Source organism: Maniola hyperantus, chromosome 17, assembly GCF_902806685.2.
Source record: "Maniola hyperantus chromosome 17, iAphHyp1.2, whole genome shotgun sequence".
Lineage (NCBI taxonomy): Eukaryota > Metazoa > Arthropoda > Insecta > Lepidoptera > Nymphalidae > Maniola > Maniola hyperantus.
In genome coordinates, this window is record NC_048552.1 from 3,617,419 (window position 1) to 3,637,170 (window position 19,752).

General features: G+C 38.5%; 1 protein-coding gene across 3 annotated transcripts in view; it reads right to left on the reverse strand.

The window, feature by feature from the left end:
- The window catches only part of LOC117990052 (furin-like protease 2), a 298,563-nt gene that overhangs the window by 22,019 nt on the left and 256,792 nt on the right, over positions 1-19,752 (reverse strand). For all 3 annotated transcript variants that reach the window (XM_034977494.2, XM_034977492.2, XM_069504393.1), the window contains exon 3: positions 4,443-4,547. In XM_034977494.2, coding sequence (XP_034833385.1) covers positions 4,443-4,547 — 105 coding nt within the window. The remainder of the gene's footprint in view (positions 1-4,442; positions 4,548-19,752) is intronic.

Below are 19,752 nucleotides of genomic sequence, written 5' to 3' on the forward strand. Positions count from 1 at the left end.
ACAGAAAAAGCTATTCTAATGCAGACAGAATCCACATAATCAGGCTACATAATATATTATATTACGGACGTTTCTAGACAGTTGTTCCCAAGCATCCACTACCCATTGGATTCCCAGCGATACGCCATCGCCATAACTATTGAATAGTAAGCAAGTGTCTCATTTTCATCCAAATAGAGTCCGAATCACGATCTTATTGTTTTTCTTTGGATTTTTTGTAACATCGTTAGTTTTGGCTGTCTTTTATTTAAACACTATACAGTCACTCACTGATAGAGATTTTAATAGCTCCAACAAATGTTTTAATCTTTCAAGGATTCATTTCATTGGATCATATTTCAAACGGAACTAACATGATATTCCGACAACACAAACTTTCTTACGTCTTGCTTACTGTATATATGTGCTTTTACTGCTTCGAATACCTAGATAAAAAGGGCTAAATCAAACAGCTTAGTAATTTCCTTCCGCTTCAGTTAGCTGAGAACGCTCTGATGCTCTCTATTTACACGGACCTATTTGCGATTTACTCGGATATAATACGTACTTGAATCTAATCTATAATATAAAAATGAATCACTAAATGTGTTGCTCATCGCAAATTTCGAGAACAGCTGAACCGATTTCGCTAATTCTTTTTTTATAATATTACTTGAAGTACGAGGATGGTTCTTACGGAGAGAAAAATTTAAAAAATTTGAATCGACTGTTAGGCGGAACGAAGTTCGCCAGGGCAGCTAGTGCTGTATAAATATAGTTGACCATCTTATTAACTGAGTAAACCTGTATCTTTTAATCAAATCCGCAGAAAACACCCGCAGTTTGTCACGATGTGCCAGACAACCAATTAGGCTAAGCTATTACCGGCTCTATTATCAAATATCTCTATGCGCTATCGCTATCCTATCACTACATGCAAGTAAAAAACTAGTCAAAACATCTTTTTCAAATAGCAATGTTTTTGTTGTTCAAACTCGCAGCCGAAAAATTCGCCGCATTGTTTTAATCAATTACGTCAAAAACATAGTTTCGCAGCGTGTCACGGCGTGTCAGATCGTTCTCTAAATAAGCTTAGTTATTACCGCCTCTTTTATCAACTATAGCAAAAACAAGTCAAACGATATTTTTCAAATAACATTTTTTTACGTGAAATTCGCAACTGAAAAACTCGCCGTAACGTTTTAATCAAATCCGTCGAACACACACGCAGCATAGTATCATGGCGTGTCAGACATGCGTTTCAATTAAGTTTAGCTATTACCAGCCCTTTTATCAAATATTTCATTTCATTAACGCTATGTCCCGTCACTATGGGATTTAAATTAAAAACTAGGCAAACTGTTTTTTTTAATAACAATTTTTTATCTATAAAAGCAGCCAGAAAATTCGCAGCATTGTTTAAATCAAATCCGTGTAACACACCCGCAGCGTATCAAGCCGTGTCAGACATGTGTTCTAAGCTTAGCTATTAACGTCTCTTTTATATTAAATATTTTGTTTCACTAACGCTATATAATATATAAATTATAATATAAAATATATATAATATATAATATAAAATTATAATAGTAAAAAACTAGGCAAATGGTTTTTTTTCTAATAACAATTTTTTTGTTAATCAAATGCGCAGCCGAAAATTCTCCGAATCGTTTTAATCAAATCCGTGTAACACGCCCGCAGCGTGTCACGGCGTGTCAGACATGTGTTCCAATTAAGCTTAGCTATTACGGCCTCTGTTATCAAATATCTCGTTGCGCTAACGCTAAGCTATGTCCCGTCGCTATTTGATATACGAGTAGATTGCGCTCTGTTATTTTGTTCCAAATCACGCTGCCGTGTCAAAGGCAAAAGCCTATAATCCGGATAGAGTAAAGTAATAACTATTCGATGCGGTGCTGATTACTTTGGTAATGTTAGATAGATTAATGGTATTAATTGACCCAAGAGAGCTGCTAGAGAGATGCTAAGTGGAGATAATATCGTTTTACTTTTGTAGAGAGCAGTGTATCATTTAGAGGGACTCACTTGATATTGTCTATCCACCTAGTGGGAAGTCTTCCAACGCCACGCTTTTCGGTTCGAGGTCGCGATTCTAGCGCCTTGGGTGTTGGGAACCAACGTCTATCGGTTTTTCGAACTATGTGCCCTGTCTATGCAAAAAAACTGCTATAGAATTTTTAAAAAATCTAAGGATGATTTCCTCGAAACCTTCCATTTCATTAGTCCTAATATGAAATTCTTTTGAACTAAAAAATTCTTTCATTTTCACAAAGCAACCGCGAATATACATTATGAATAAACCACCTATGGATGAAATACATGCTTATGAATATGAAAGCGACCTCTCTCTTGCAAGAGTGCAACGGGTGTGGAATGTGGAATAAAAAAGGCTGGGAAATGCAACGCAACTACAAACGTGGGTGTACTTGAGAAATAGGTAGGCTTTGATGCTTGCTTAGACTTAGATAATAAGAGGAGAGTGTGGAAGTTTGATCCTGAATCGACATTAAAGACAAATAATTGAGCACTAGGGGTGACGTAAATCAAAGATTCAATTAAATCAATTTAACTTTACAAATACTTTGAATCGTCAAATGCATCTACCACTGGTTCGGAATGCTTTCTAATTTCGTAGTACGCATTCTAATGATCAAGTGTACATTTTATCACCGGAAAATAAAAGATTCCAGTAGAAAGCTTTAGACACTGGAACTATGAAACCTATAAATAAGTCCACACGAACAACGTCACAGAAAAAGACTCTAGTAGCTACTAGCGTTTTATAGATTTAAACATAATACGACCTGGTATCACACTTCTTCAATCAAGAGGCATACTATAATAATATTATAGTAGGTAGGTACTCGTATTTTACTTGATACCTTTGTAAGTTTGTTTGGCGGTAAAACCTTTAAGCTTAAATAGCTCAAGTAGTATTATCGATTGAACCCCTTACTTTGTGGAATTTGATCTGACTTAATGAAGTGTATCTACACTAAATGCTCAAAATTTCCTTTTGATTCTGACTAGCTGACTTGCCCCGGCTTCGCTCGGGCGGATTTCAGAAAAATCCATTCTGAATGGCCATCCTAAATCTAATCTGATCTAAAAATCCATTCAGACCTACGTTAGAGAACCTACCCGCAAAATCTAAAATTTCTTGGCCCAGCGATTTGAGATGTCAGTATCTGATAGTCATGCATAATGTAATATTTCCTTTCAGTGTAGATTTAAGTGTTTAAAAGGTCTCTCTCTTGAAGCTAATTATATTTAACTAGCTTATGTTTGCGACTTCATCCGCGTGGACTACACAAATTTCAAACCCCTATTCCACCCCCTTAGGGGTGAATTATCGGCGGCGCAAGACCGTGGCGTGTGGAAGTCCCTACAAGAGACCTATGTCTAGCAGTGCCACTGCTATCGCAGTGCAGTGGACGTCTATCGGTTGATGATGATGATGATGATGATGATGATAAAAAGTGTACTCTTTCTTTTCTTTCAAAAGCTCCAATGTCAACTCATATAATTTCCCAGTTGGCATCATTTCTTTGAATCTTTTCATCATAATATTCTAAAATTGCTCATATCCCGAGCCAAGGGTTTTGTTTTCGTCACATAACGTATGCGCTCTCATTTGGAGCGAGATAACTAAATCCCGTCCCTTTGCCCTGACACCGGATGGCGTCATATTTCTATTTAATACGACGGAATGATTGACGGAATACGATACGTGGATTTAAACCAGATTTTTTCGTTGTTTAAAAAAAGAGAAAAATAACTTGTCGGCATGCAGTCGAAATTCAGTGCTTCTGATTCCTCGTTTGGTTATCAAAGCTATGCAATAACAAGTTTAGAAGTTTGCTATCTGGGGTGCCAGCCAGGTAACCACCCAGTGTGCTGGGGTGCTGCTGGTCCTTTTTGGATGCGTTGAGGGGAAGAGCAGTATTCGGGTACATCGTTGGTGCGCCTCGGACGTGCGGTGGGGGACCTCGTGAGTGGTTCTCCAGCAGAGGGTCCGCCTCGGCGGTCGTCGCTGCCAGTCGCCAGGCGACGCGCAGAAGCGCGTATTCACTGGGTATTCCGGTCGCCTCTCGGCCGGCGAGTCCCAGATACCTTCCCTCCAGTTGACTGGCTGGCTAGCTGGCTGGCTTCCAGGGGCCGCGAATGCGTAAACGCATTTCCCAGCGGTAAAAAAAAAGGAGTTTGCTATCTGACTGTTATTTGTATGCGACCGTTTTTTGACTCGCGCTTTTCATGTTGTACAATGAAAAAAGATCTTAACATTTAAAAGGTTCCTAGGCATACCTCTGTCTTGTGTAGCGGTAATAGGTTTCTAAAAGTGTAACAGTGCTCAATCTCACAGTTGTTATGGTTTATTTTTAAAATGACTGTTATAGAAAGGTCTGGACGAAACTATAAGGGTTCCTTGGAAGGCTACATACCTCTGGTTCGTTGATCAACTTGTGATGATGCTCATGACTAGGTTCCGTTGACCGCTTGTGGACTTCATGGTGCGAGAGTAGGTAGAAGTCCTTGAGTGAGCCAATCTGGAACAAGATAATTTTATATTCATATACATTTTTATTTATATATCAGAGAATTAATTAGATTTAATTTTACGTGGTTACTTCCAATGTCTGCCATGTTGTTTTTCTTATTTTTACATCGATGTTTTTAGCAGTCAATGCTCACATGCGGTGCAGTCAGTCTCTCGTACACGAATGTGTCGACAGAAAGCTCTATTGACTGATAATAGTTTATCTATGGATTGTACTTTTTTTTATTTATTTTTTATTTTTTTATTTATTTAATTTACGACTAGGTAGGTACTATTCAAATCATTTTAATGGAGATTATGCCGTATATAATTTTATTTTTTAATATTAAGCTGTGATAGCCTAGTGGTTAGGACGTTCGCCTTCTAATCGGAGGCCGGGGGTTCGATCCCGGGCACGCAACTCCAAATTTTTGGAGTTATGTGCGTTTTAATTAATTAAATATCACTTGCTTACCGTCACCGTTAGTGAAGGAAAACATCGTGAGCAAACCTGCACGCCTGAGAGTTCTCCAGAATTTTTGGAAGGTGTGTGAAGTCTACCAATCCGCATATAGCCAGCGTGGTAGACTATGGCCAAATCTCTTCTCACTCTGAGAGGAGACCCGTTCTCTGTAGTGAGCCGATGATGGGTAGATCATGATGATGATGATGATGATGATGATCATAAAATTTTATCTGGTAAGAGGCTTAGGACGAGTCTAGTTGTCCTATCAGCAAACCCGAACCATTAACGATGCCGCATTTGAAAAATTACATGAGTTTTTTTATCCAAATGAACGACAGCTGTTTGCTGGATTTCATCTTAACCATTAATTACCATCAAGACTCCGATAAGTGAGGAGTTGCATTTAACACTCAAGAGTAGCTTCTCGAGCTTATGGGAATCTGAACATTATTAGGATAATTTAGGATATTATAGGATTAATTAAGCTTATTCGTTAGATTTGGATTTGAAGCAGATAAATTGAATTATTACGTGCGCTGGTGTCCGTGCATTTCCAGCTTATGTTGAAACTTGATAGAACATAGTGTACTGTGTATACTTTGTATTAAATCTACCCTCAAATTGAAATCACTGCCCATATTACAAAATGCTAAAGTGTGTTTACTGTTTGTTTGTAAAAGAATTAGTATGTATGTATATTTTTAGTGTTCACGCAAAAACTTTACGCTTGAACGGAACTCTACTCTATTACCTCTATTGGCTCAATAAAGTCAACGTTCAATATGCGTAGTATCCATACACGCTTCGAAGAGAGATAACCTCATACGTATAACGCCCGGTTTGTATAATTACAGTCGCTGGATCCAGTGAGTTTATTCTAGCGATAAAGTGACACGTTCATCTACATTATTTCATGTAGATGATGTGACCTGGAATGCTTATGAATTGGGACGAATTTGGAGTCTTGATTAATCCAGATGCGTAAGATCAGGTATAACGGAATGAAACTCGTTTGCTTGCCCAGTAGTAGTTGACTGGACTAAATTTCACAAATAAAAAAATCGGCCAAGTGCGAGTCAGGCTCGCGCAACGACGGTTCCGTACTACAGTCGTACTTATCGACATTTTGCACGATAATTCAAAAACTATGACGCATAAAAATAAATAAAAATCGGTTTTAGAATGGACAGCTGAAGTCCTTTCATATGATACCCCATCTGATATGGTTATCTTACTTCAAATATTGAAAATACTAATGATTAGTTCATGACCACAATTTTTTTTGTGTGATGTAACCACAAATTCACAGTTTTCAGATTTTTCCCCTAATGTCTGCTGTAAGACCTACCTACCTGCCAAATTTCATGATTCTAGGTCAACGGGAAGTACTCTGTATCCTACAGAGTACTTGACAGACCGACATACAGACAACAAAGTGATCCCATAAGAGTTCCGTTTTTCCTTTTGAAGTACGGAACCCTAAACATAAAGGTCCCCACTCACTGATTTACTCATCAACCCTTAGGCCAAACCCTCGGAACTATAGCTGAAATTTTGCACTGAGGTTCTCTTTATAATGTGGACAAAGTTAAGACTAGATAGTAGATATTTAGAAATTCCCATGGGAGCGGAGCTACAGGCAGTCGATAGTTACTCATTAGATTTAGTACAATATACTATAGGTCGATTTCGTAAAACCTGCATCAATCATTATTAAAAATCTCAATTGTTCTGATTGGCTGAATTTGTGGGATTCTTGTTACAACAATGCATCGTAGCCAATAGTGAGCGGACGTCAACCAATCAGAGGTTATTGCGATTGTAGCTGTCACTCTCCCGCAACCGCGCAGCAGGAATCAAAATATAAAAAAAAATGACGGCGCAGGATCTGATCGCTGGATTAGAATGCTACTAGCATAATGTGAACCAGCCATAACACAGTGTAAATATGTACATCGAACTGGCCGCCCCGCAAACGCGATCATCGATCATTTGGAAACAAGCGATTTTACACCTTTGGGGGCTATATTTTAAACGATATATTCGCGTAAATACTTTTTGCAGATTTATCTCGTATGCCACGCGTATTTTTTGCACCGATCTACAGGGGAATATCGAAAAGCATCGGATCCCCTCAGGAGAGAGACGTTAAATACAGTTTTGTTCATTGCCAAAGTACAGGCTCACACGGTCTAGAAATAAACACACAATAGATTAATGGCCTGTTTCACAACTGTTTTTTTTATAGAAGAAATTGAAATTTAGGCAATTTTTCTATTATCAATTTGTCAAATCTATCAAAATCTGTCAAAATTATCTTTGCCTCACTTTTACCTGACATCCAGATAGCAAACGTAAAGTCGTCGTCTCCTACGCGTGTTACTCTCCGTGGAATACGTGCAAGGCCGTATAAATGCATAGGAATAAAATAGAGATAGTTGCTCGCTGACCTGTTAACATTTTATCCTCTCACTCGATTCAAACTTGTTAGCGCTGCCTAACGAAATGTTGAATAAATAAAAATGTTATAAAAGTGCACCTCATAATTATTTCATACTTATGAGATTATTTTTATATAATTTCTGAAGCCGTTTCTCGTTTTGTTTTCCTTTTTAATACGACGCTGCGGCAGCAATTTTTTTTTTCAATAGCTTTATTCACGTCGAGACTTCGCGTGTATGAAATAAATTATGTTAGTTAAATTAATGTTGAATATGTTACGATCATATTTTTAGAGGATAATTAAGCCGTTTGTTAAGTTCGTTCGCGAATAACAGCAAAATTATATTCAGTGATAGTGAAACAATTTTCTTTTATCCTCATTTAAAACCCATTGCTGGCTCACTATTGAGCAGGTTTGCCAAGTGCGGACTGACAGATTTCACACACCTTTGAGAACAACTTTATGGAGAGCTCTCAATCATGAGGTTTCCACACGATGTTTTCTTTCACCGTTAAAGCAAGTGATATTTAATTGCATGAAACGCATATATAACTTCGAAAAGTTAGAGATGCGTGCCGGAGATGGAACCTCGACCTCCCAAAGAGAAGACCGACGTCCTAACCACTAGGCTGTCACCGCTCTGATTTATTTTGCCCGAAGTTACGGGCATCAGCAAGTAGAACCTATAGTACGCGATAGGTACATATAGTATTATTAAGAGCGCCACCTCGCCAACAAACTGGCCCACCAGTTTGGCGAGATAGAAATGTAAGAGACCTGTACAATTAATAAGAATAAATTAATTTAAAAAAAAACCGGCCAAGTGCGAGTCAGGCTCGCGCAACGAGGGTTCCGTACTACAGTCGTATTTTTTCGACATTTTGCACGATAACTCAAAAACTGTGATGCATAAAAATAAATAAAAATCTGTTTTAGAATGTACAGATGAAGACCTTTCATATGATACCCCACTTGATATAGTCACTCACTTCAAAAGTTGAAAATACTAATTATTAGTTCATGACCACAATTTAATTTTTTTTGTGTGATCTAATCCTAAATTCACGTTTTTCAGATTTTTCCCCAAATGACAGCTATAAGATCTACCTACCTGCCAAATTTCATGATTCTAGGTCAACGGGAAGTACCCTGTAGGTTTCTTGACAGACAGACAGACAGACAGATAACAAAGTGATCCTATAAGGGTTCCGTTTTTCCTTTTGAGGTACGGAACCCTAAAAAAGGTCGATATGGCAATCGGGGTGGGGACCCCGCTTCATACCCCGATTGCTATCACGACCTATCGCGTACTATTCTATAAAACTGCACAGACCAACAATTTATGTAGGTACTATAGTAAAGTCCACAACAATATATATTATGTAGATATTATAGTAAAACCCAATAATAGAATTTCCTATACAATTTCGATAACTATTGTAACCCATCCATAGCCATAACATTAAAATGAACTTTGTAAAAGCGGGTCAGAAGTTAAACTCGAGTGTACTGAATTTCGAACTCGATATGACCCGGTAAAGCAATATGGCATCCATCTCTGCATGCATGCGGTATATCGACATTTCGCCGTACCTAGTATTTGTAATGTTATATTGTAGGCAGTGGCGTGCAAGTCAGAGGCATAAATGCACTGCTTACCCCAGTTGTAATAGCTCAATGCATATTTTTCATTATGACCTGCCAGTAAACAGGTTCCTACCTAACTAATGCCTACCCTGGCTTAAAAGTCTGTGCACGCCACTGATTTGTAGGTAAAAGCCATACATTGCGAAAACAATTTTGTTGTAAAAGCTGCCAATTGCATGTTTTATTCAAGGAGAGAGATTATAGAATTTAAAGTCAAAGTCAAATGATTTATTCAAAACTAGATGATGCCCGCGACTTCGTCCGCGTGGATTTGAGCTTTTAAAAATCCCGTGGGAACTCTTTGATTTTCCGGGATAAAAAGTAGCCTATGTCCTTCCCCGGGCTGTAAGCTATCGCTGTACCAAATTTCGTCACAATCGGTTGAACGGATGGCCCGTGAAAGGCTAGCAGACAGACAGACAGACAGACACACTTTCGCATTTATAGCATTATAGTATGGATAGGTATTAAATTACTGTTTTTAATAGTCAGTTGTTGGATTTGACCATAGTCTTTACTCTTTACACACCTTTTGAGAATATTATGGAGAACTTTTAGACATGCAGGTTTCCTCACTGTGTTTACTTTCATCTTTCATCAGCAAGTGATATTTAATTGCTTAAAACGCACTGTATATTATAACTCCAAAAACTTAAAAGTGCGTGCCCGGAATCGACCCACGGAACTCTTGAATATGAGGCTGTTGTCTTAACTACTAGTTTATCATGGTATACGAGAGATGTTCATAAAGGCACTAAATTATAAATGTGAACTTCGCGAATACATATTACCGGCAAAGTTCTACAAAGTAAAGATACAGTATACATTAGCGAACTTGGATCGTTTTATAAGTCAGTTTTAGTGGAACTAATGAAACTTCCCACTTGAATAGGTACTGAATTTTGTTGTACAAGTGTACCTTTACTTACAGGCTTCACTTCGAAGCAAAGAATAATATAATTTAACTTACGCGCATTGGCTTCACTCGGATGACATTTTTGAAAACCCTTTCTTAGTAGATGTCAACGCGTAAACGGTTAAATATAATATGATTCACATTATGAAGAGAACCTATATCTTCTATATAAATATAAAAATGAATCACTGAATGTGTTGCTCATTGCAAATCTCGAGAACCGCTGAACCGATTTCGCTAATTCTTTTTTTATAATATTCCTTGAAGTACGAGGATGGTTTTTACGAAGAGAAAAATTTAATTCAACCTCCCCCTCAATTTTCTAAACTCCACCCGAGCGAAGCCGGGGCGTGTCAGCTAGTATATTATAAATCTCAAATTTCTAAATAATTTTAAATACGTCACATTAAAAATTGCGGACCGACAGCATTACTAATCGACGGATCGGGCTGAAATTTGCCATGCAGATAGCTATTACGACGTAGGCATCCGCTAAGAAAGGATTTTTGAAAATTCAAACCGTAAGGGGGTGAAATAGGAGTTTGAAAAGCTAGTATAAGTATAAGTATAAGCATAAGCTAGTCAAACATAAATAACATCAGGCTTAAATTTCAATTATTAATATCAAAAATGGATGCCTGATAAAACAATATACTCTCTGATAGCGCAACTATCTAAAGCCGATTAGGTCCCGATCAACATTCATTAATTATGATAATTTCAGTATTAAACAATATGGACAAAATATCAATAATTATGGAAACATTTTGTGTTTACAAAGCTTATAGTGCAGTTTGAAAGCTAAATTATACAATTGATTGGGAAAAAACTTTCTTAAAACAGAAAATTAATTTTCATAACTATTACTCTTTGTTTTTATTTTAATAGAAAAAATTGCATACTGGCTGCATTTCTGCGCTGGACAGCCCATCTGATTCGTTGCGCAAAAAATGAGCCAGCCTTTCTGTCACCAGCTGAGTGAAAATTATTAAAAAAAAAATCAAAAATTTTTTTTTTTGATTTTTCGACCCCAAACCGCGGCGCCGAAATGGGGTAGTTGAGGATGATAAGTATATATTTTCATAAATTCTAGTAGATGTCCAGTTTTAGTGTGCTTCAATACCGGATTCCTAAGGACAAAATTCTATCCATCTCGGTGAGTGTAGCAGATGGATACCTTGTTATTTTCCCGTAAATTCGAGAAATTTTTACTTGTTTTCTGGATCAGTACAATTTTCCGTTAGCGATCCGTTAGCAGGTGTAGGTATTTGTGAACGAATTTCCCATTCGCTTTTGAATACGAACGTTACGCTACGTACGGAAATCTATCATGGAGCTCCCATCGCTATATATTTCGAGTAGACTGAATAAAATGCGCATTCTGATACGTAGGTACACATCTGCGACAGGTTGAGATGGCAATCGGCGTATGGGGCGGGGGAAGCCCCGTCCCGTCCCCGATTGCTATTTTGACCTATCGCGGACTATACGTACTCGTACGTCGTTCCTTGCTGGATATCTTGTGTCTGTCTGTCTGCCAGATAGCTTTCCACGGCTCATCCGTTCAACCGATTTTGAAGAAAGGTACAGAGATAGCTTGCATTCCGGGGATGGACAAAGGCTACTTTTTGTGCCCGTAAATCAAAGAGTCCCCACGGGATTTTTAAAACCTAAATCCACATGGACAAAGTCGCGGGCATCATCTATTTAGAACAGTTGCATCCCGATTACGGACCTCTTTTTACCCCGAAATCAAAGATTGACATATCAACGTAAAGACAGGTCAAACCGCTGGGGCTAGAAACACTATAAAAATTATAAAAATATAGTAAAAAGTATAATATGTCATTTCTCGTTCAAAAGAGCTGCATTGTAATTGGGTCTTTGAAAGTAGTTTCGATAGCTGCCAAGTGTCGCTATTAGATGGCATTAACAGTCGCTTCAGTACTAAGTGAACCTATTACATATCGCAAGTTTCGTCACTGACAGTAAGCGAACCGTAGCCTAGCGGTCAAGACGTCTTGCGCGAACCCAAATGACGTAGGTTCTCAGTCAGTCATCATCATCATATATAACTCCCAAAAATAACCAATCATCATCATCATCATGATCAACCTATCGCCGGCTGACTACAGAGCACGGGTCTTCTCACAATGAGAAGGGTTTTGGCCCTAGTCTACCACGCTGGCCATGTGAGGATTGGTAGACTTCACACACCTTTGAGAACACTATGGAGAACCAATCATACCCACATCTAAATAATTAATATGACAGAGTCCTAGTATTATTATAGTTCGACTAACAATGTTTAGCGAAGCTACTAACTTGGTCGGCGTTTCGTTGTAGGTACAAATTAATATCTACGATTCGTGACCCTTGTCATACAATGTACCCTTGTCCGCTGGGAATCGATGATGTACGAGTATTTGTGTTACAATCTCGTGGGTTAAACATGAGCATCCACTGGATTTTATACAAGCTTTTACGATGAGTAGAATATTTAAATTTGTTAGTACTTAACTCCTGAATTTATCAGTACCCATATTTAAATATATAAAAGGAAAAGGTGACTGACTGACTGACTGACTGATATATCAACGCACAGCTCAAACTATTGGACGGATCGGGCTGAAATTTGGTATGCAGATAGCTATTATGACGTAGACATCCGCTAAGAAAGGGTGAAATAGGGGTTTGAAATTTATAGTCCACGCGGACGAAGTCGCGAGCATAAGCTAGTTACCCATATTATAAAAGTTGCTTAACACGCTTGTTTAGTTCAGAGCTAATGTATCTCAAGTTTTATATTTAGGACTGTTTAAACTAGAAATCAGTTTAAAATGTTTATCTCCCGATATTCCTGGTCCGGGATATCGATGCGGGTCGGATATTCAATAGCGAGACTCATGCATCAGCTGAGACATGATCGACGAGCGCAACCATGCTGCTTGCTGCACAAAATCCATGCGAATTAAATGCAGCTTTTAACATATTTTAAGCAAAAATTCTGTTTTAAAATATTATAAGAGCAATCATCAGTACCCATATTATAAACTAGCCGGGTCAGGTCTGCTCGTTTGCTCGTTATCTCTATTTTTTTAAAAATGAGCCTCGCTATTGAATACCCGACCCGCATCGATATCTCGAACCAGGAATAGCGGGAGATAAACACTTTAAACTGATTTCTAGTTTATACGGTCAAAATTTGAGACGGATTAGCTCTGAACTAAACAAGAATTTTTAGCAAATTATGCCAAGATAATAATATTATTATAATTAGTTAACTATGAGAATACTTGTAAGATTTATATATGTACATTGTACATTGTACATACATATACTATAATTATTTAAAATATAAAATTATTTTAAAAATTTTTTTTTTAGGGGTTTATTCTTTTTTCACGTCTATCGTCTTCGTCTTGGTTTAGCCTACGTATAAACGGATGTTAAACATCCGTTCCTACCCGGTTTAGTTACCGGATTAAATTACCTATCCGAATGAACGGATATTTTATATCGAGTTTCTAGTTTTTGAACTTTATCTCGTTCCCTCAACATACCTAATACTAAATCCATAGACGGGTCCAACAGGTACGTAGAGATTTGGTTCGAGTTTATCGTTGTACAACCACAGGTCACAGATTAGCAAATATTAACCAGACACAGGCAGTCGGTCAACAGTCAGTTACTATTGCAGGGAGTATTACACGCGTAATCCAGTTACGCTATGGTCTCCAAGTAAACACGCCGGTTTGTCTCGGTTCCTAATTCCGTGTGTATGTATTCGTGTAGCTCTGGTATTGTTGAGGCAAGGAACTCTATCAATTAGCTACGTACATCATCAACCGACGTCCACTGCTGGACATAGGTCTCTTGAAGGCTTGAGCTTTAATCTCCTCATTTCTGATTTGATCACGTAGAGAAACTCCAAGCACAGCTCTCTCCATTGCCCGCTAAGTGATTCTGAGCTACGTACGCCCGCACATAATAACCAACGAAGCATATAATATTTTGTTCGTTAACGTTACTTGAAGACAGAATTTTTTGTAACTACCCTCATCTTACATAGTGGGCAAAACATGAATAACTTATGTCTTACGTGCAGAATCCCCTTGTTTTGTCTGACAGAACTTTGCATGCCACACCGGAGACAAAACTGTTACAACTTCCCACATAATCCAACAAATTTTAAACCTTATGTAATACCGACTTAAAGGTCATGTTCGAACTTGTTCAAATATGTCGCGATCTGCGCGGTTCACCGTACATTACTGTTGTGCTCGCGTCATAAATAAATGATGAAGTATTGCCAGAAACGCTGTGTGACGGCTAGGCAAAAACCCGTCGGAGTTGTACGTATCGTTCAAGGTTTTCATATAAAACACAAGAGAATACTATAAAGAAAAGGGCAAATCCTGACAATATATCCTGACAAAAAAAAAAAAAAAAAAAAAAAAAAAAAAAAATATTAAAAAGAAAGCCTGTGCCTTAGTTATGAGTTATGAGTGACTTAAGTTATACAAAACAAATAAATATAAATACACACCCCTTTCAAAACATACTATACATTCCACTTTGACACCGGATCACTCTTTAATTTTTTATTTATTGTTGAGATAACGAACTCTCTCAACTAGTTACTTACGCCTGCACATGCACTACTTATGCATCGACCATCCTCCCGCTACTACACATGCAGGAAAAACAAGCAACAATACAGTGCAACAAGGCTCTCTTGGCACTTGAATGACATTGACAAGGGGGCGCTGTTGGAGAACAAAGGCTTAGAATATTTAAACAAGAACAAAGCGGAAACTTAAACTTGACGGCAACGTTAGTTCCGATTTTCGCCACGCGCCATGATAGCCTTGTCGCACTGTAGGTACGTACCAACACCATTCAATACACACCCCTTTCAATAAATACTACACGTTCCACTCCCGACACCGGAGAATCCTCAACACAATATTTTTTATTTGTTTTTGAAAAGAATATTAGCCATATTAAATGACTAATATTCCCCTTTCCTCTCCAACTAAGCGTCAGGCTCGTACTAGGAGTAGGTACCACAATAGTGCAACGGGCGGGGTTTGAACCGTCGACCTTTCGGTTTTCAGTCCACTCCTTTACCGGTTGAGCTATTGAGGCTCTATGTTGACTCTATAATTTATATTATGTGTATAAAAACCTGACGGCAATGTGGCAACCTCGTCTTTTACTGAAATTCCCTGAGGACAGGAAGGGACCGCGTTGAAGGGTTTAAGTATTTAAGTACTTTACAACCGCAAAATCGTGATCACGGAATTCGCAAAAACGTAATAGAAACGGTATCTGCTAAACCGGAACAGCATGTCGATTACAACTCATATAGATATTATAATTCGAAAGCACATATCTCCCATACAACCAGTAGCGTGCAGGTCATAGAGGCATAAATGCACTGCTTACCCCAGTTGTAAGCTCAATGCATATTTTTCATTATGACCTGCCAGTAAACAGGTTCCTACCTAACTAATGCCTACCCTGGCTTCAAACCCTGTGCACGCCACTGCATACAACCCAAAGCAACGTAAATTAAACTGTAATGTCATGCAAATAGTCTGTTGATGCACTACTGCACACTATGCACAGTCAGCTGGGCGGTCTACTAGGCTTCTGGAGCGAGCTTAAATGGCTGCAGTGAAGACTTTGGCGGGGAGGGGAAGAAGACGAAGATCAAGCACTAATTATCTGCGCGGTTTAATGATCGCGGTCCAGGGGGCCTATCGTAAATAGTGTGACAATCGCAATCAACTCTGATTGGATTGAATTGACCGAAATGCATTAAAGCAAAATACCATAAACTCAGCATGATACTGAGTGGGAAACTCATATATGTGACACTTATTACTATAATATATTTTTTTACTTATCAGTAGGTATATTTTTAAGGTTTATTGTAGTGTAGTGATCAAACAAAAAGTTTTCTATCTTTCTTCTTTAACCACAACAATCGACCAGCAGATTGACCAGTAATCAGCTTCCTACACGATTAATCTAGATAGCGATCGTTGATTTTGATCGCAGATCGGAGATCAGATTGACTGTGTCCGAGCGTCAGCTATTTCTACCATCATGATCAACCCATCGCCGGCCCACTACAGAGGACGGGTCTCCTCTCAGAGTGAGAAGGATTTTGACCATGGTCTACCACGCTGGTCATGGTGGATTAATAGACTTCACACACCTTTGAGAACATTATGAATAACTCTCAGGCATGCGGCTTTCCTCACGGTGTTGCAAGTGATATTTAATTACTTAAAACGCACATAACTCCTAAAAGTTAGAGGTGCGTGCCCGGGATCGAACCCCTGACTTCGATTAGAAGAATCGAACCGATTAGAAGGCGGACGCCCTAACCGCTAGGCTATCACATCTTTTTTTATTATAGCTATTTCTATACATTTTCTGAAATCTATGGTCGCAACAAACTGCGAACAGGCTGTAAAAGTAAAACGCGTAAGTATAAAGTTTGCACACATTTCGTTATAAAGCGTATAAAAAGTGGATTTTCAAGCAACATTTTCACAAAATGCTTCCCTTTGAAACACCTGCAGTGTGTGGCGACGTGCGTTACATGGTAGGTACTACATTATGCGAGTAACTACTGCATGCATTATAAAAGATAATTTAGTATAATATACTACGTACTTAGTGGGTAAAAGTTACAAAGGGTGCACACTAGATATGGGCATTATTACTACCTACACAATATGGGATCATCAACCAAATCATTTTCATTTGTAATATTTCTTCCTTCACAGTGTTTCAGAGGTGTTTTTTCACGGACCTTTCTTTTTTACGGTATAGCAAAAGCAGTGTTAGCATCGACGTCCATTTTAAAACTCACGATCCAGGTGTCTGCTCTAGTGTTTCTCGCTTGGTAGCTCAAAACACCACGTGAGGCGACCAGTGGCACCGCCATGGTGTGCTAGTGGGATATTGACCTAAGTGCCCTAATACAAAGTCCCAAAAAGCACTACTAACATACAAAGAATTCGAAGAATCCGTACAATAGGTACATCGAAAAGCAATCTTTAAAAGTGCTCTTATTATGCCCGATTGAACGGCTCTATGGAACTGCGAAGTGTCTATGAACGTGTGAATGCAGCTTTAGACGTATGACTGCACCCATTCATTTACTTTTAAATATCTTTTCACCGGCAAAAGGCCTGGACACACGAGCGAGATAAAGCGAGATGGCAAAATCACTGCAGGACACGTAAGTACACAGACCGCTATACAGGGTGTAACCAGAACGCTGGCAAAAACGAAGACAGGAGATAATACTGATGATTAATGATATTGATACCACAAAAAAAAAAAAAACGCGAAAAAATTTAAAAAGTCCTATATTTTGTAAAATTTCACGATAATATATTGCAAATAAAACATCTGACTGACGCTAGAGGTCAACAAACGTTCCGGAAGTAGGCCACTTGGAGTCAATACCGCGTCGTAGGCGGGGCATTGACCCGAGTTTTGCACGCTACATTGCTAGTTTGAAAAATACTAAATCACTAAAACTACTATGGTTATTGGTATTGGATTGTGTTTAGGTAGTATAACAATAATGCTAAGTTTTTTACTAGCGTTCTGGTTACACCCTGTATTTGTACATATTATAACACAATCAAATGCATAAAAATATTACTAACATGAAACTCAAAGCATTTATTCATCACACAAAAAAATTTAAATGGTGGTCATAAACTATCGAGTGGGCTATCATATGAAAGGTCTTGACCTGTACATTCTAAAACAGATTTTTATTTATTTTTATGCATCATAGTTTTTGAATTATCGTGCAAAATGTCGAAAAAATACGACTGTATTAAGGAACCCTCGTTGCGCGAGCCTGACTCGCACTTGGCCGGTTTTTTAAATTTAAATACTAATTATTTCATTGTAATAAGTTCATTTCAATAAGTTAATAGAGAGAGAGCCAGCGTTTGGGTCCGTTACGACCACTTCCAGCGCGTGCCAGACCTTAAAACTTTTAAACTTTACGGGTTTCTGGCACGGGGTTACCATGATACTAAGTGTCTGGCAATTCATGACGTGATTTCTAGTACTGACTCTATACTCTATACTTTGACGTAAGATTTTTTACACCTTTATTACCTGTTATCTCCCAAACACCACCATAATCCAAAGTACCATCCAAGCAAATGTTCCTCCCAGTGTTGGGGTCAATATGCAGAGAAACTTTCAGCTTTTATAAAACAACGAAGGTCTGACACACGCTGGCTCTTAGTTCATAATGTTTCATGGCCAAATGGTCTTACTTTCAGCCCGCGAAACGAAATGTTGACTGAACGAATCAGAGCTCAGACGAATAGACGCTTCCGCCGCCATTCTTTATACCACCTAATAAACTGCCTACTGCGCAAGTACAAGATCAGTGGTATATTTACGTGATACAGTACGTGTGATATTCTCGCTTGTTACTGCCGTCGGGCGTCGCGTTTTATGTCGATCCTGGCTTTTAAGATCTTTTCACTGGCAAAGAGGCCGACATAAAGCATGAGAGAGCCTCGTTTCAAAGGAAGTCCTCACAGCGAGTGCTCTCGGCTATGGGATTAAACGGAACTGAAACCTTAGAAAATATGAATAAATAAACGTTTTTTTATATAAAAATGGCGAGCAAACGAGCAGGGGTCACCTGATGTTAAGTGATTACCGCCGCCCATGGACATTTGCAGTACCAGAGGAACCATCAATGCGTTGCCGGCCTTTCAGGAATTTGTTGGTGCGGCCCGTTGAATAACCCCATTTTGCAACTTAATGCTACAACTTTGCTTAGATACATCTCAGTATAGGTACACCAAGAAATCCTGCGCAAGCAAAACCAGGTCTTGACAGCTGGTTCAATATATTAATGTGTCTGCCTTCAGAGAGTTCTAATCTAAAGTAGCTAGATCTACGTTTTATTTATCTTAGGAAAATAAAGGATTCCAAACACCTAAGTGATTTTTAAATAAACTTAATCCACACGAGCACAGACACAGGCAAAAGCTAGTACAAATGATGAATAGCCTGGTTCACAAACTTTTTTATTAAAAAAACTCACGAGCTTTTTATAAAAATTCCACTTAGAAATCCAGGTGCGACGCGACGCAACAAATTCCAGATATTGTAAAGCTTCGAGCGAAATCCGATCGGCCATCCGTCCCGAGTTGAAAAAAAAACCGGCCAAGTGCGAGACCGGCCTCGGGCAACGAGGGTTCCGTACTACAGTCGTATTTTTCGACATTTTGCACGATAATTAAAAACTATGATGCATAAAAATAAATAAAAATCTGTTTTAGAATGCACAGATGAAGACCTTTCTAATGATACCCCACTTGACATAGTTATCTTACTTCGAAAATTGAAAATACTAATTATTAGTTCATGACCACAATTAAATTTTTTTTTGTGTGATGTAACCACAAATTCACGGTTTTCAGATTTTTCACCGAATGTCTGCTATAAGACCTACCCTACCTGCCAAATTTCATGATTCTAGGTCAACGGGATGTAAGTTTCATGACAGACCGACAGACAGACAACAAAGTGATCCTATAAAGGTTCCGTTTTTCCTTTTGAGGTACGGAACCCTAAAAAGAAAAAAGAGCAATCCACGCGCTTCATGCGCTGAAAATAAAAATGCCCCTGAGAGCTTTTTCCACCGCAGTATTTATTGTTTAATGGTTTAA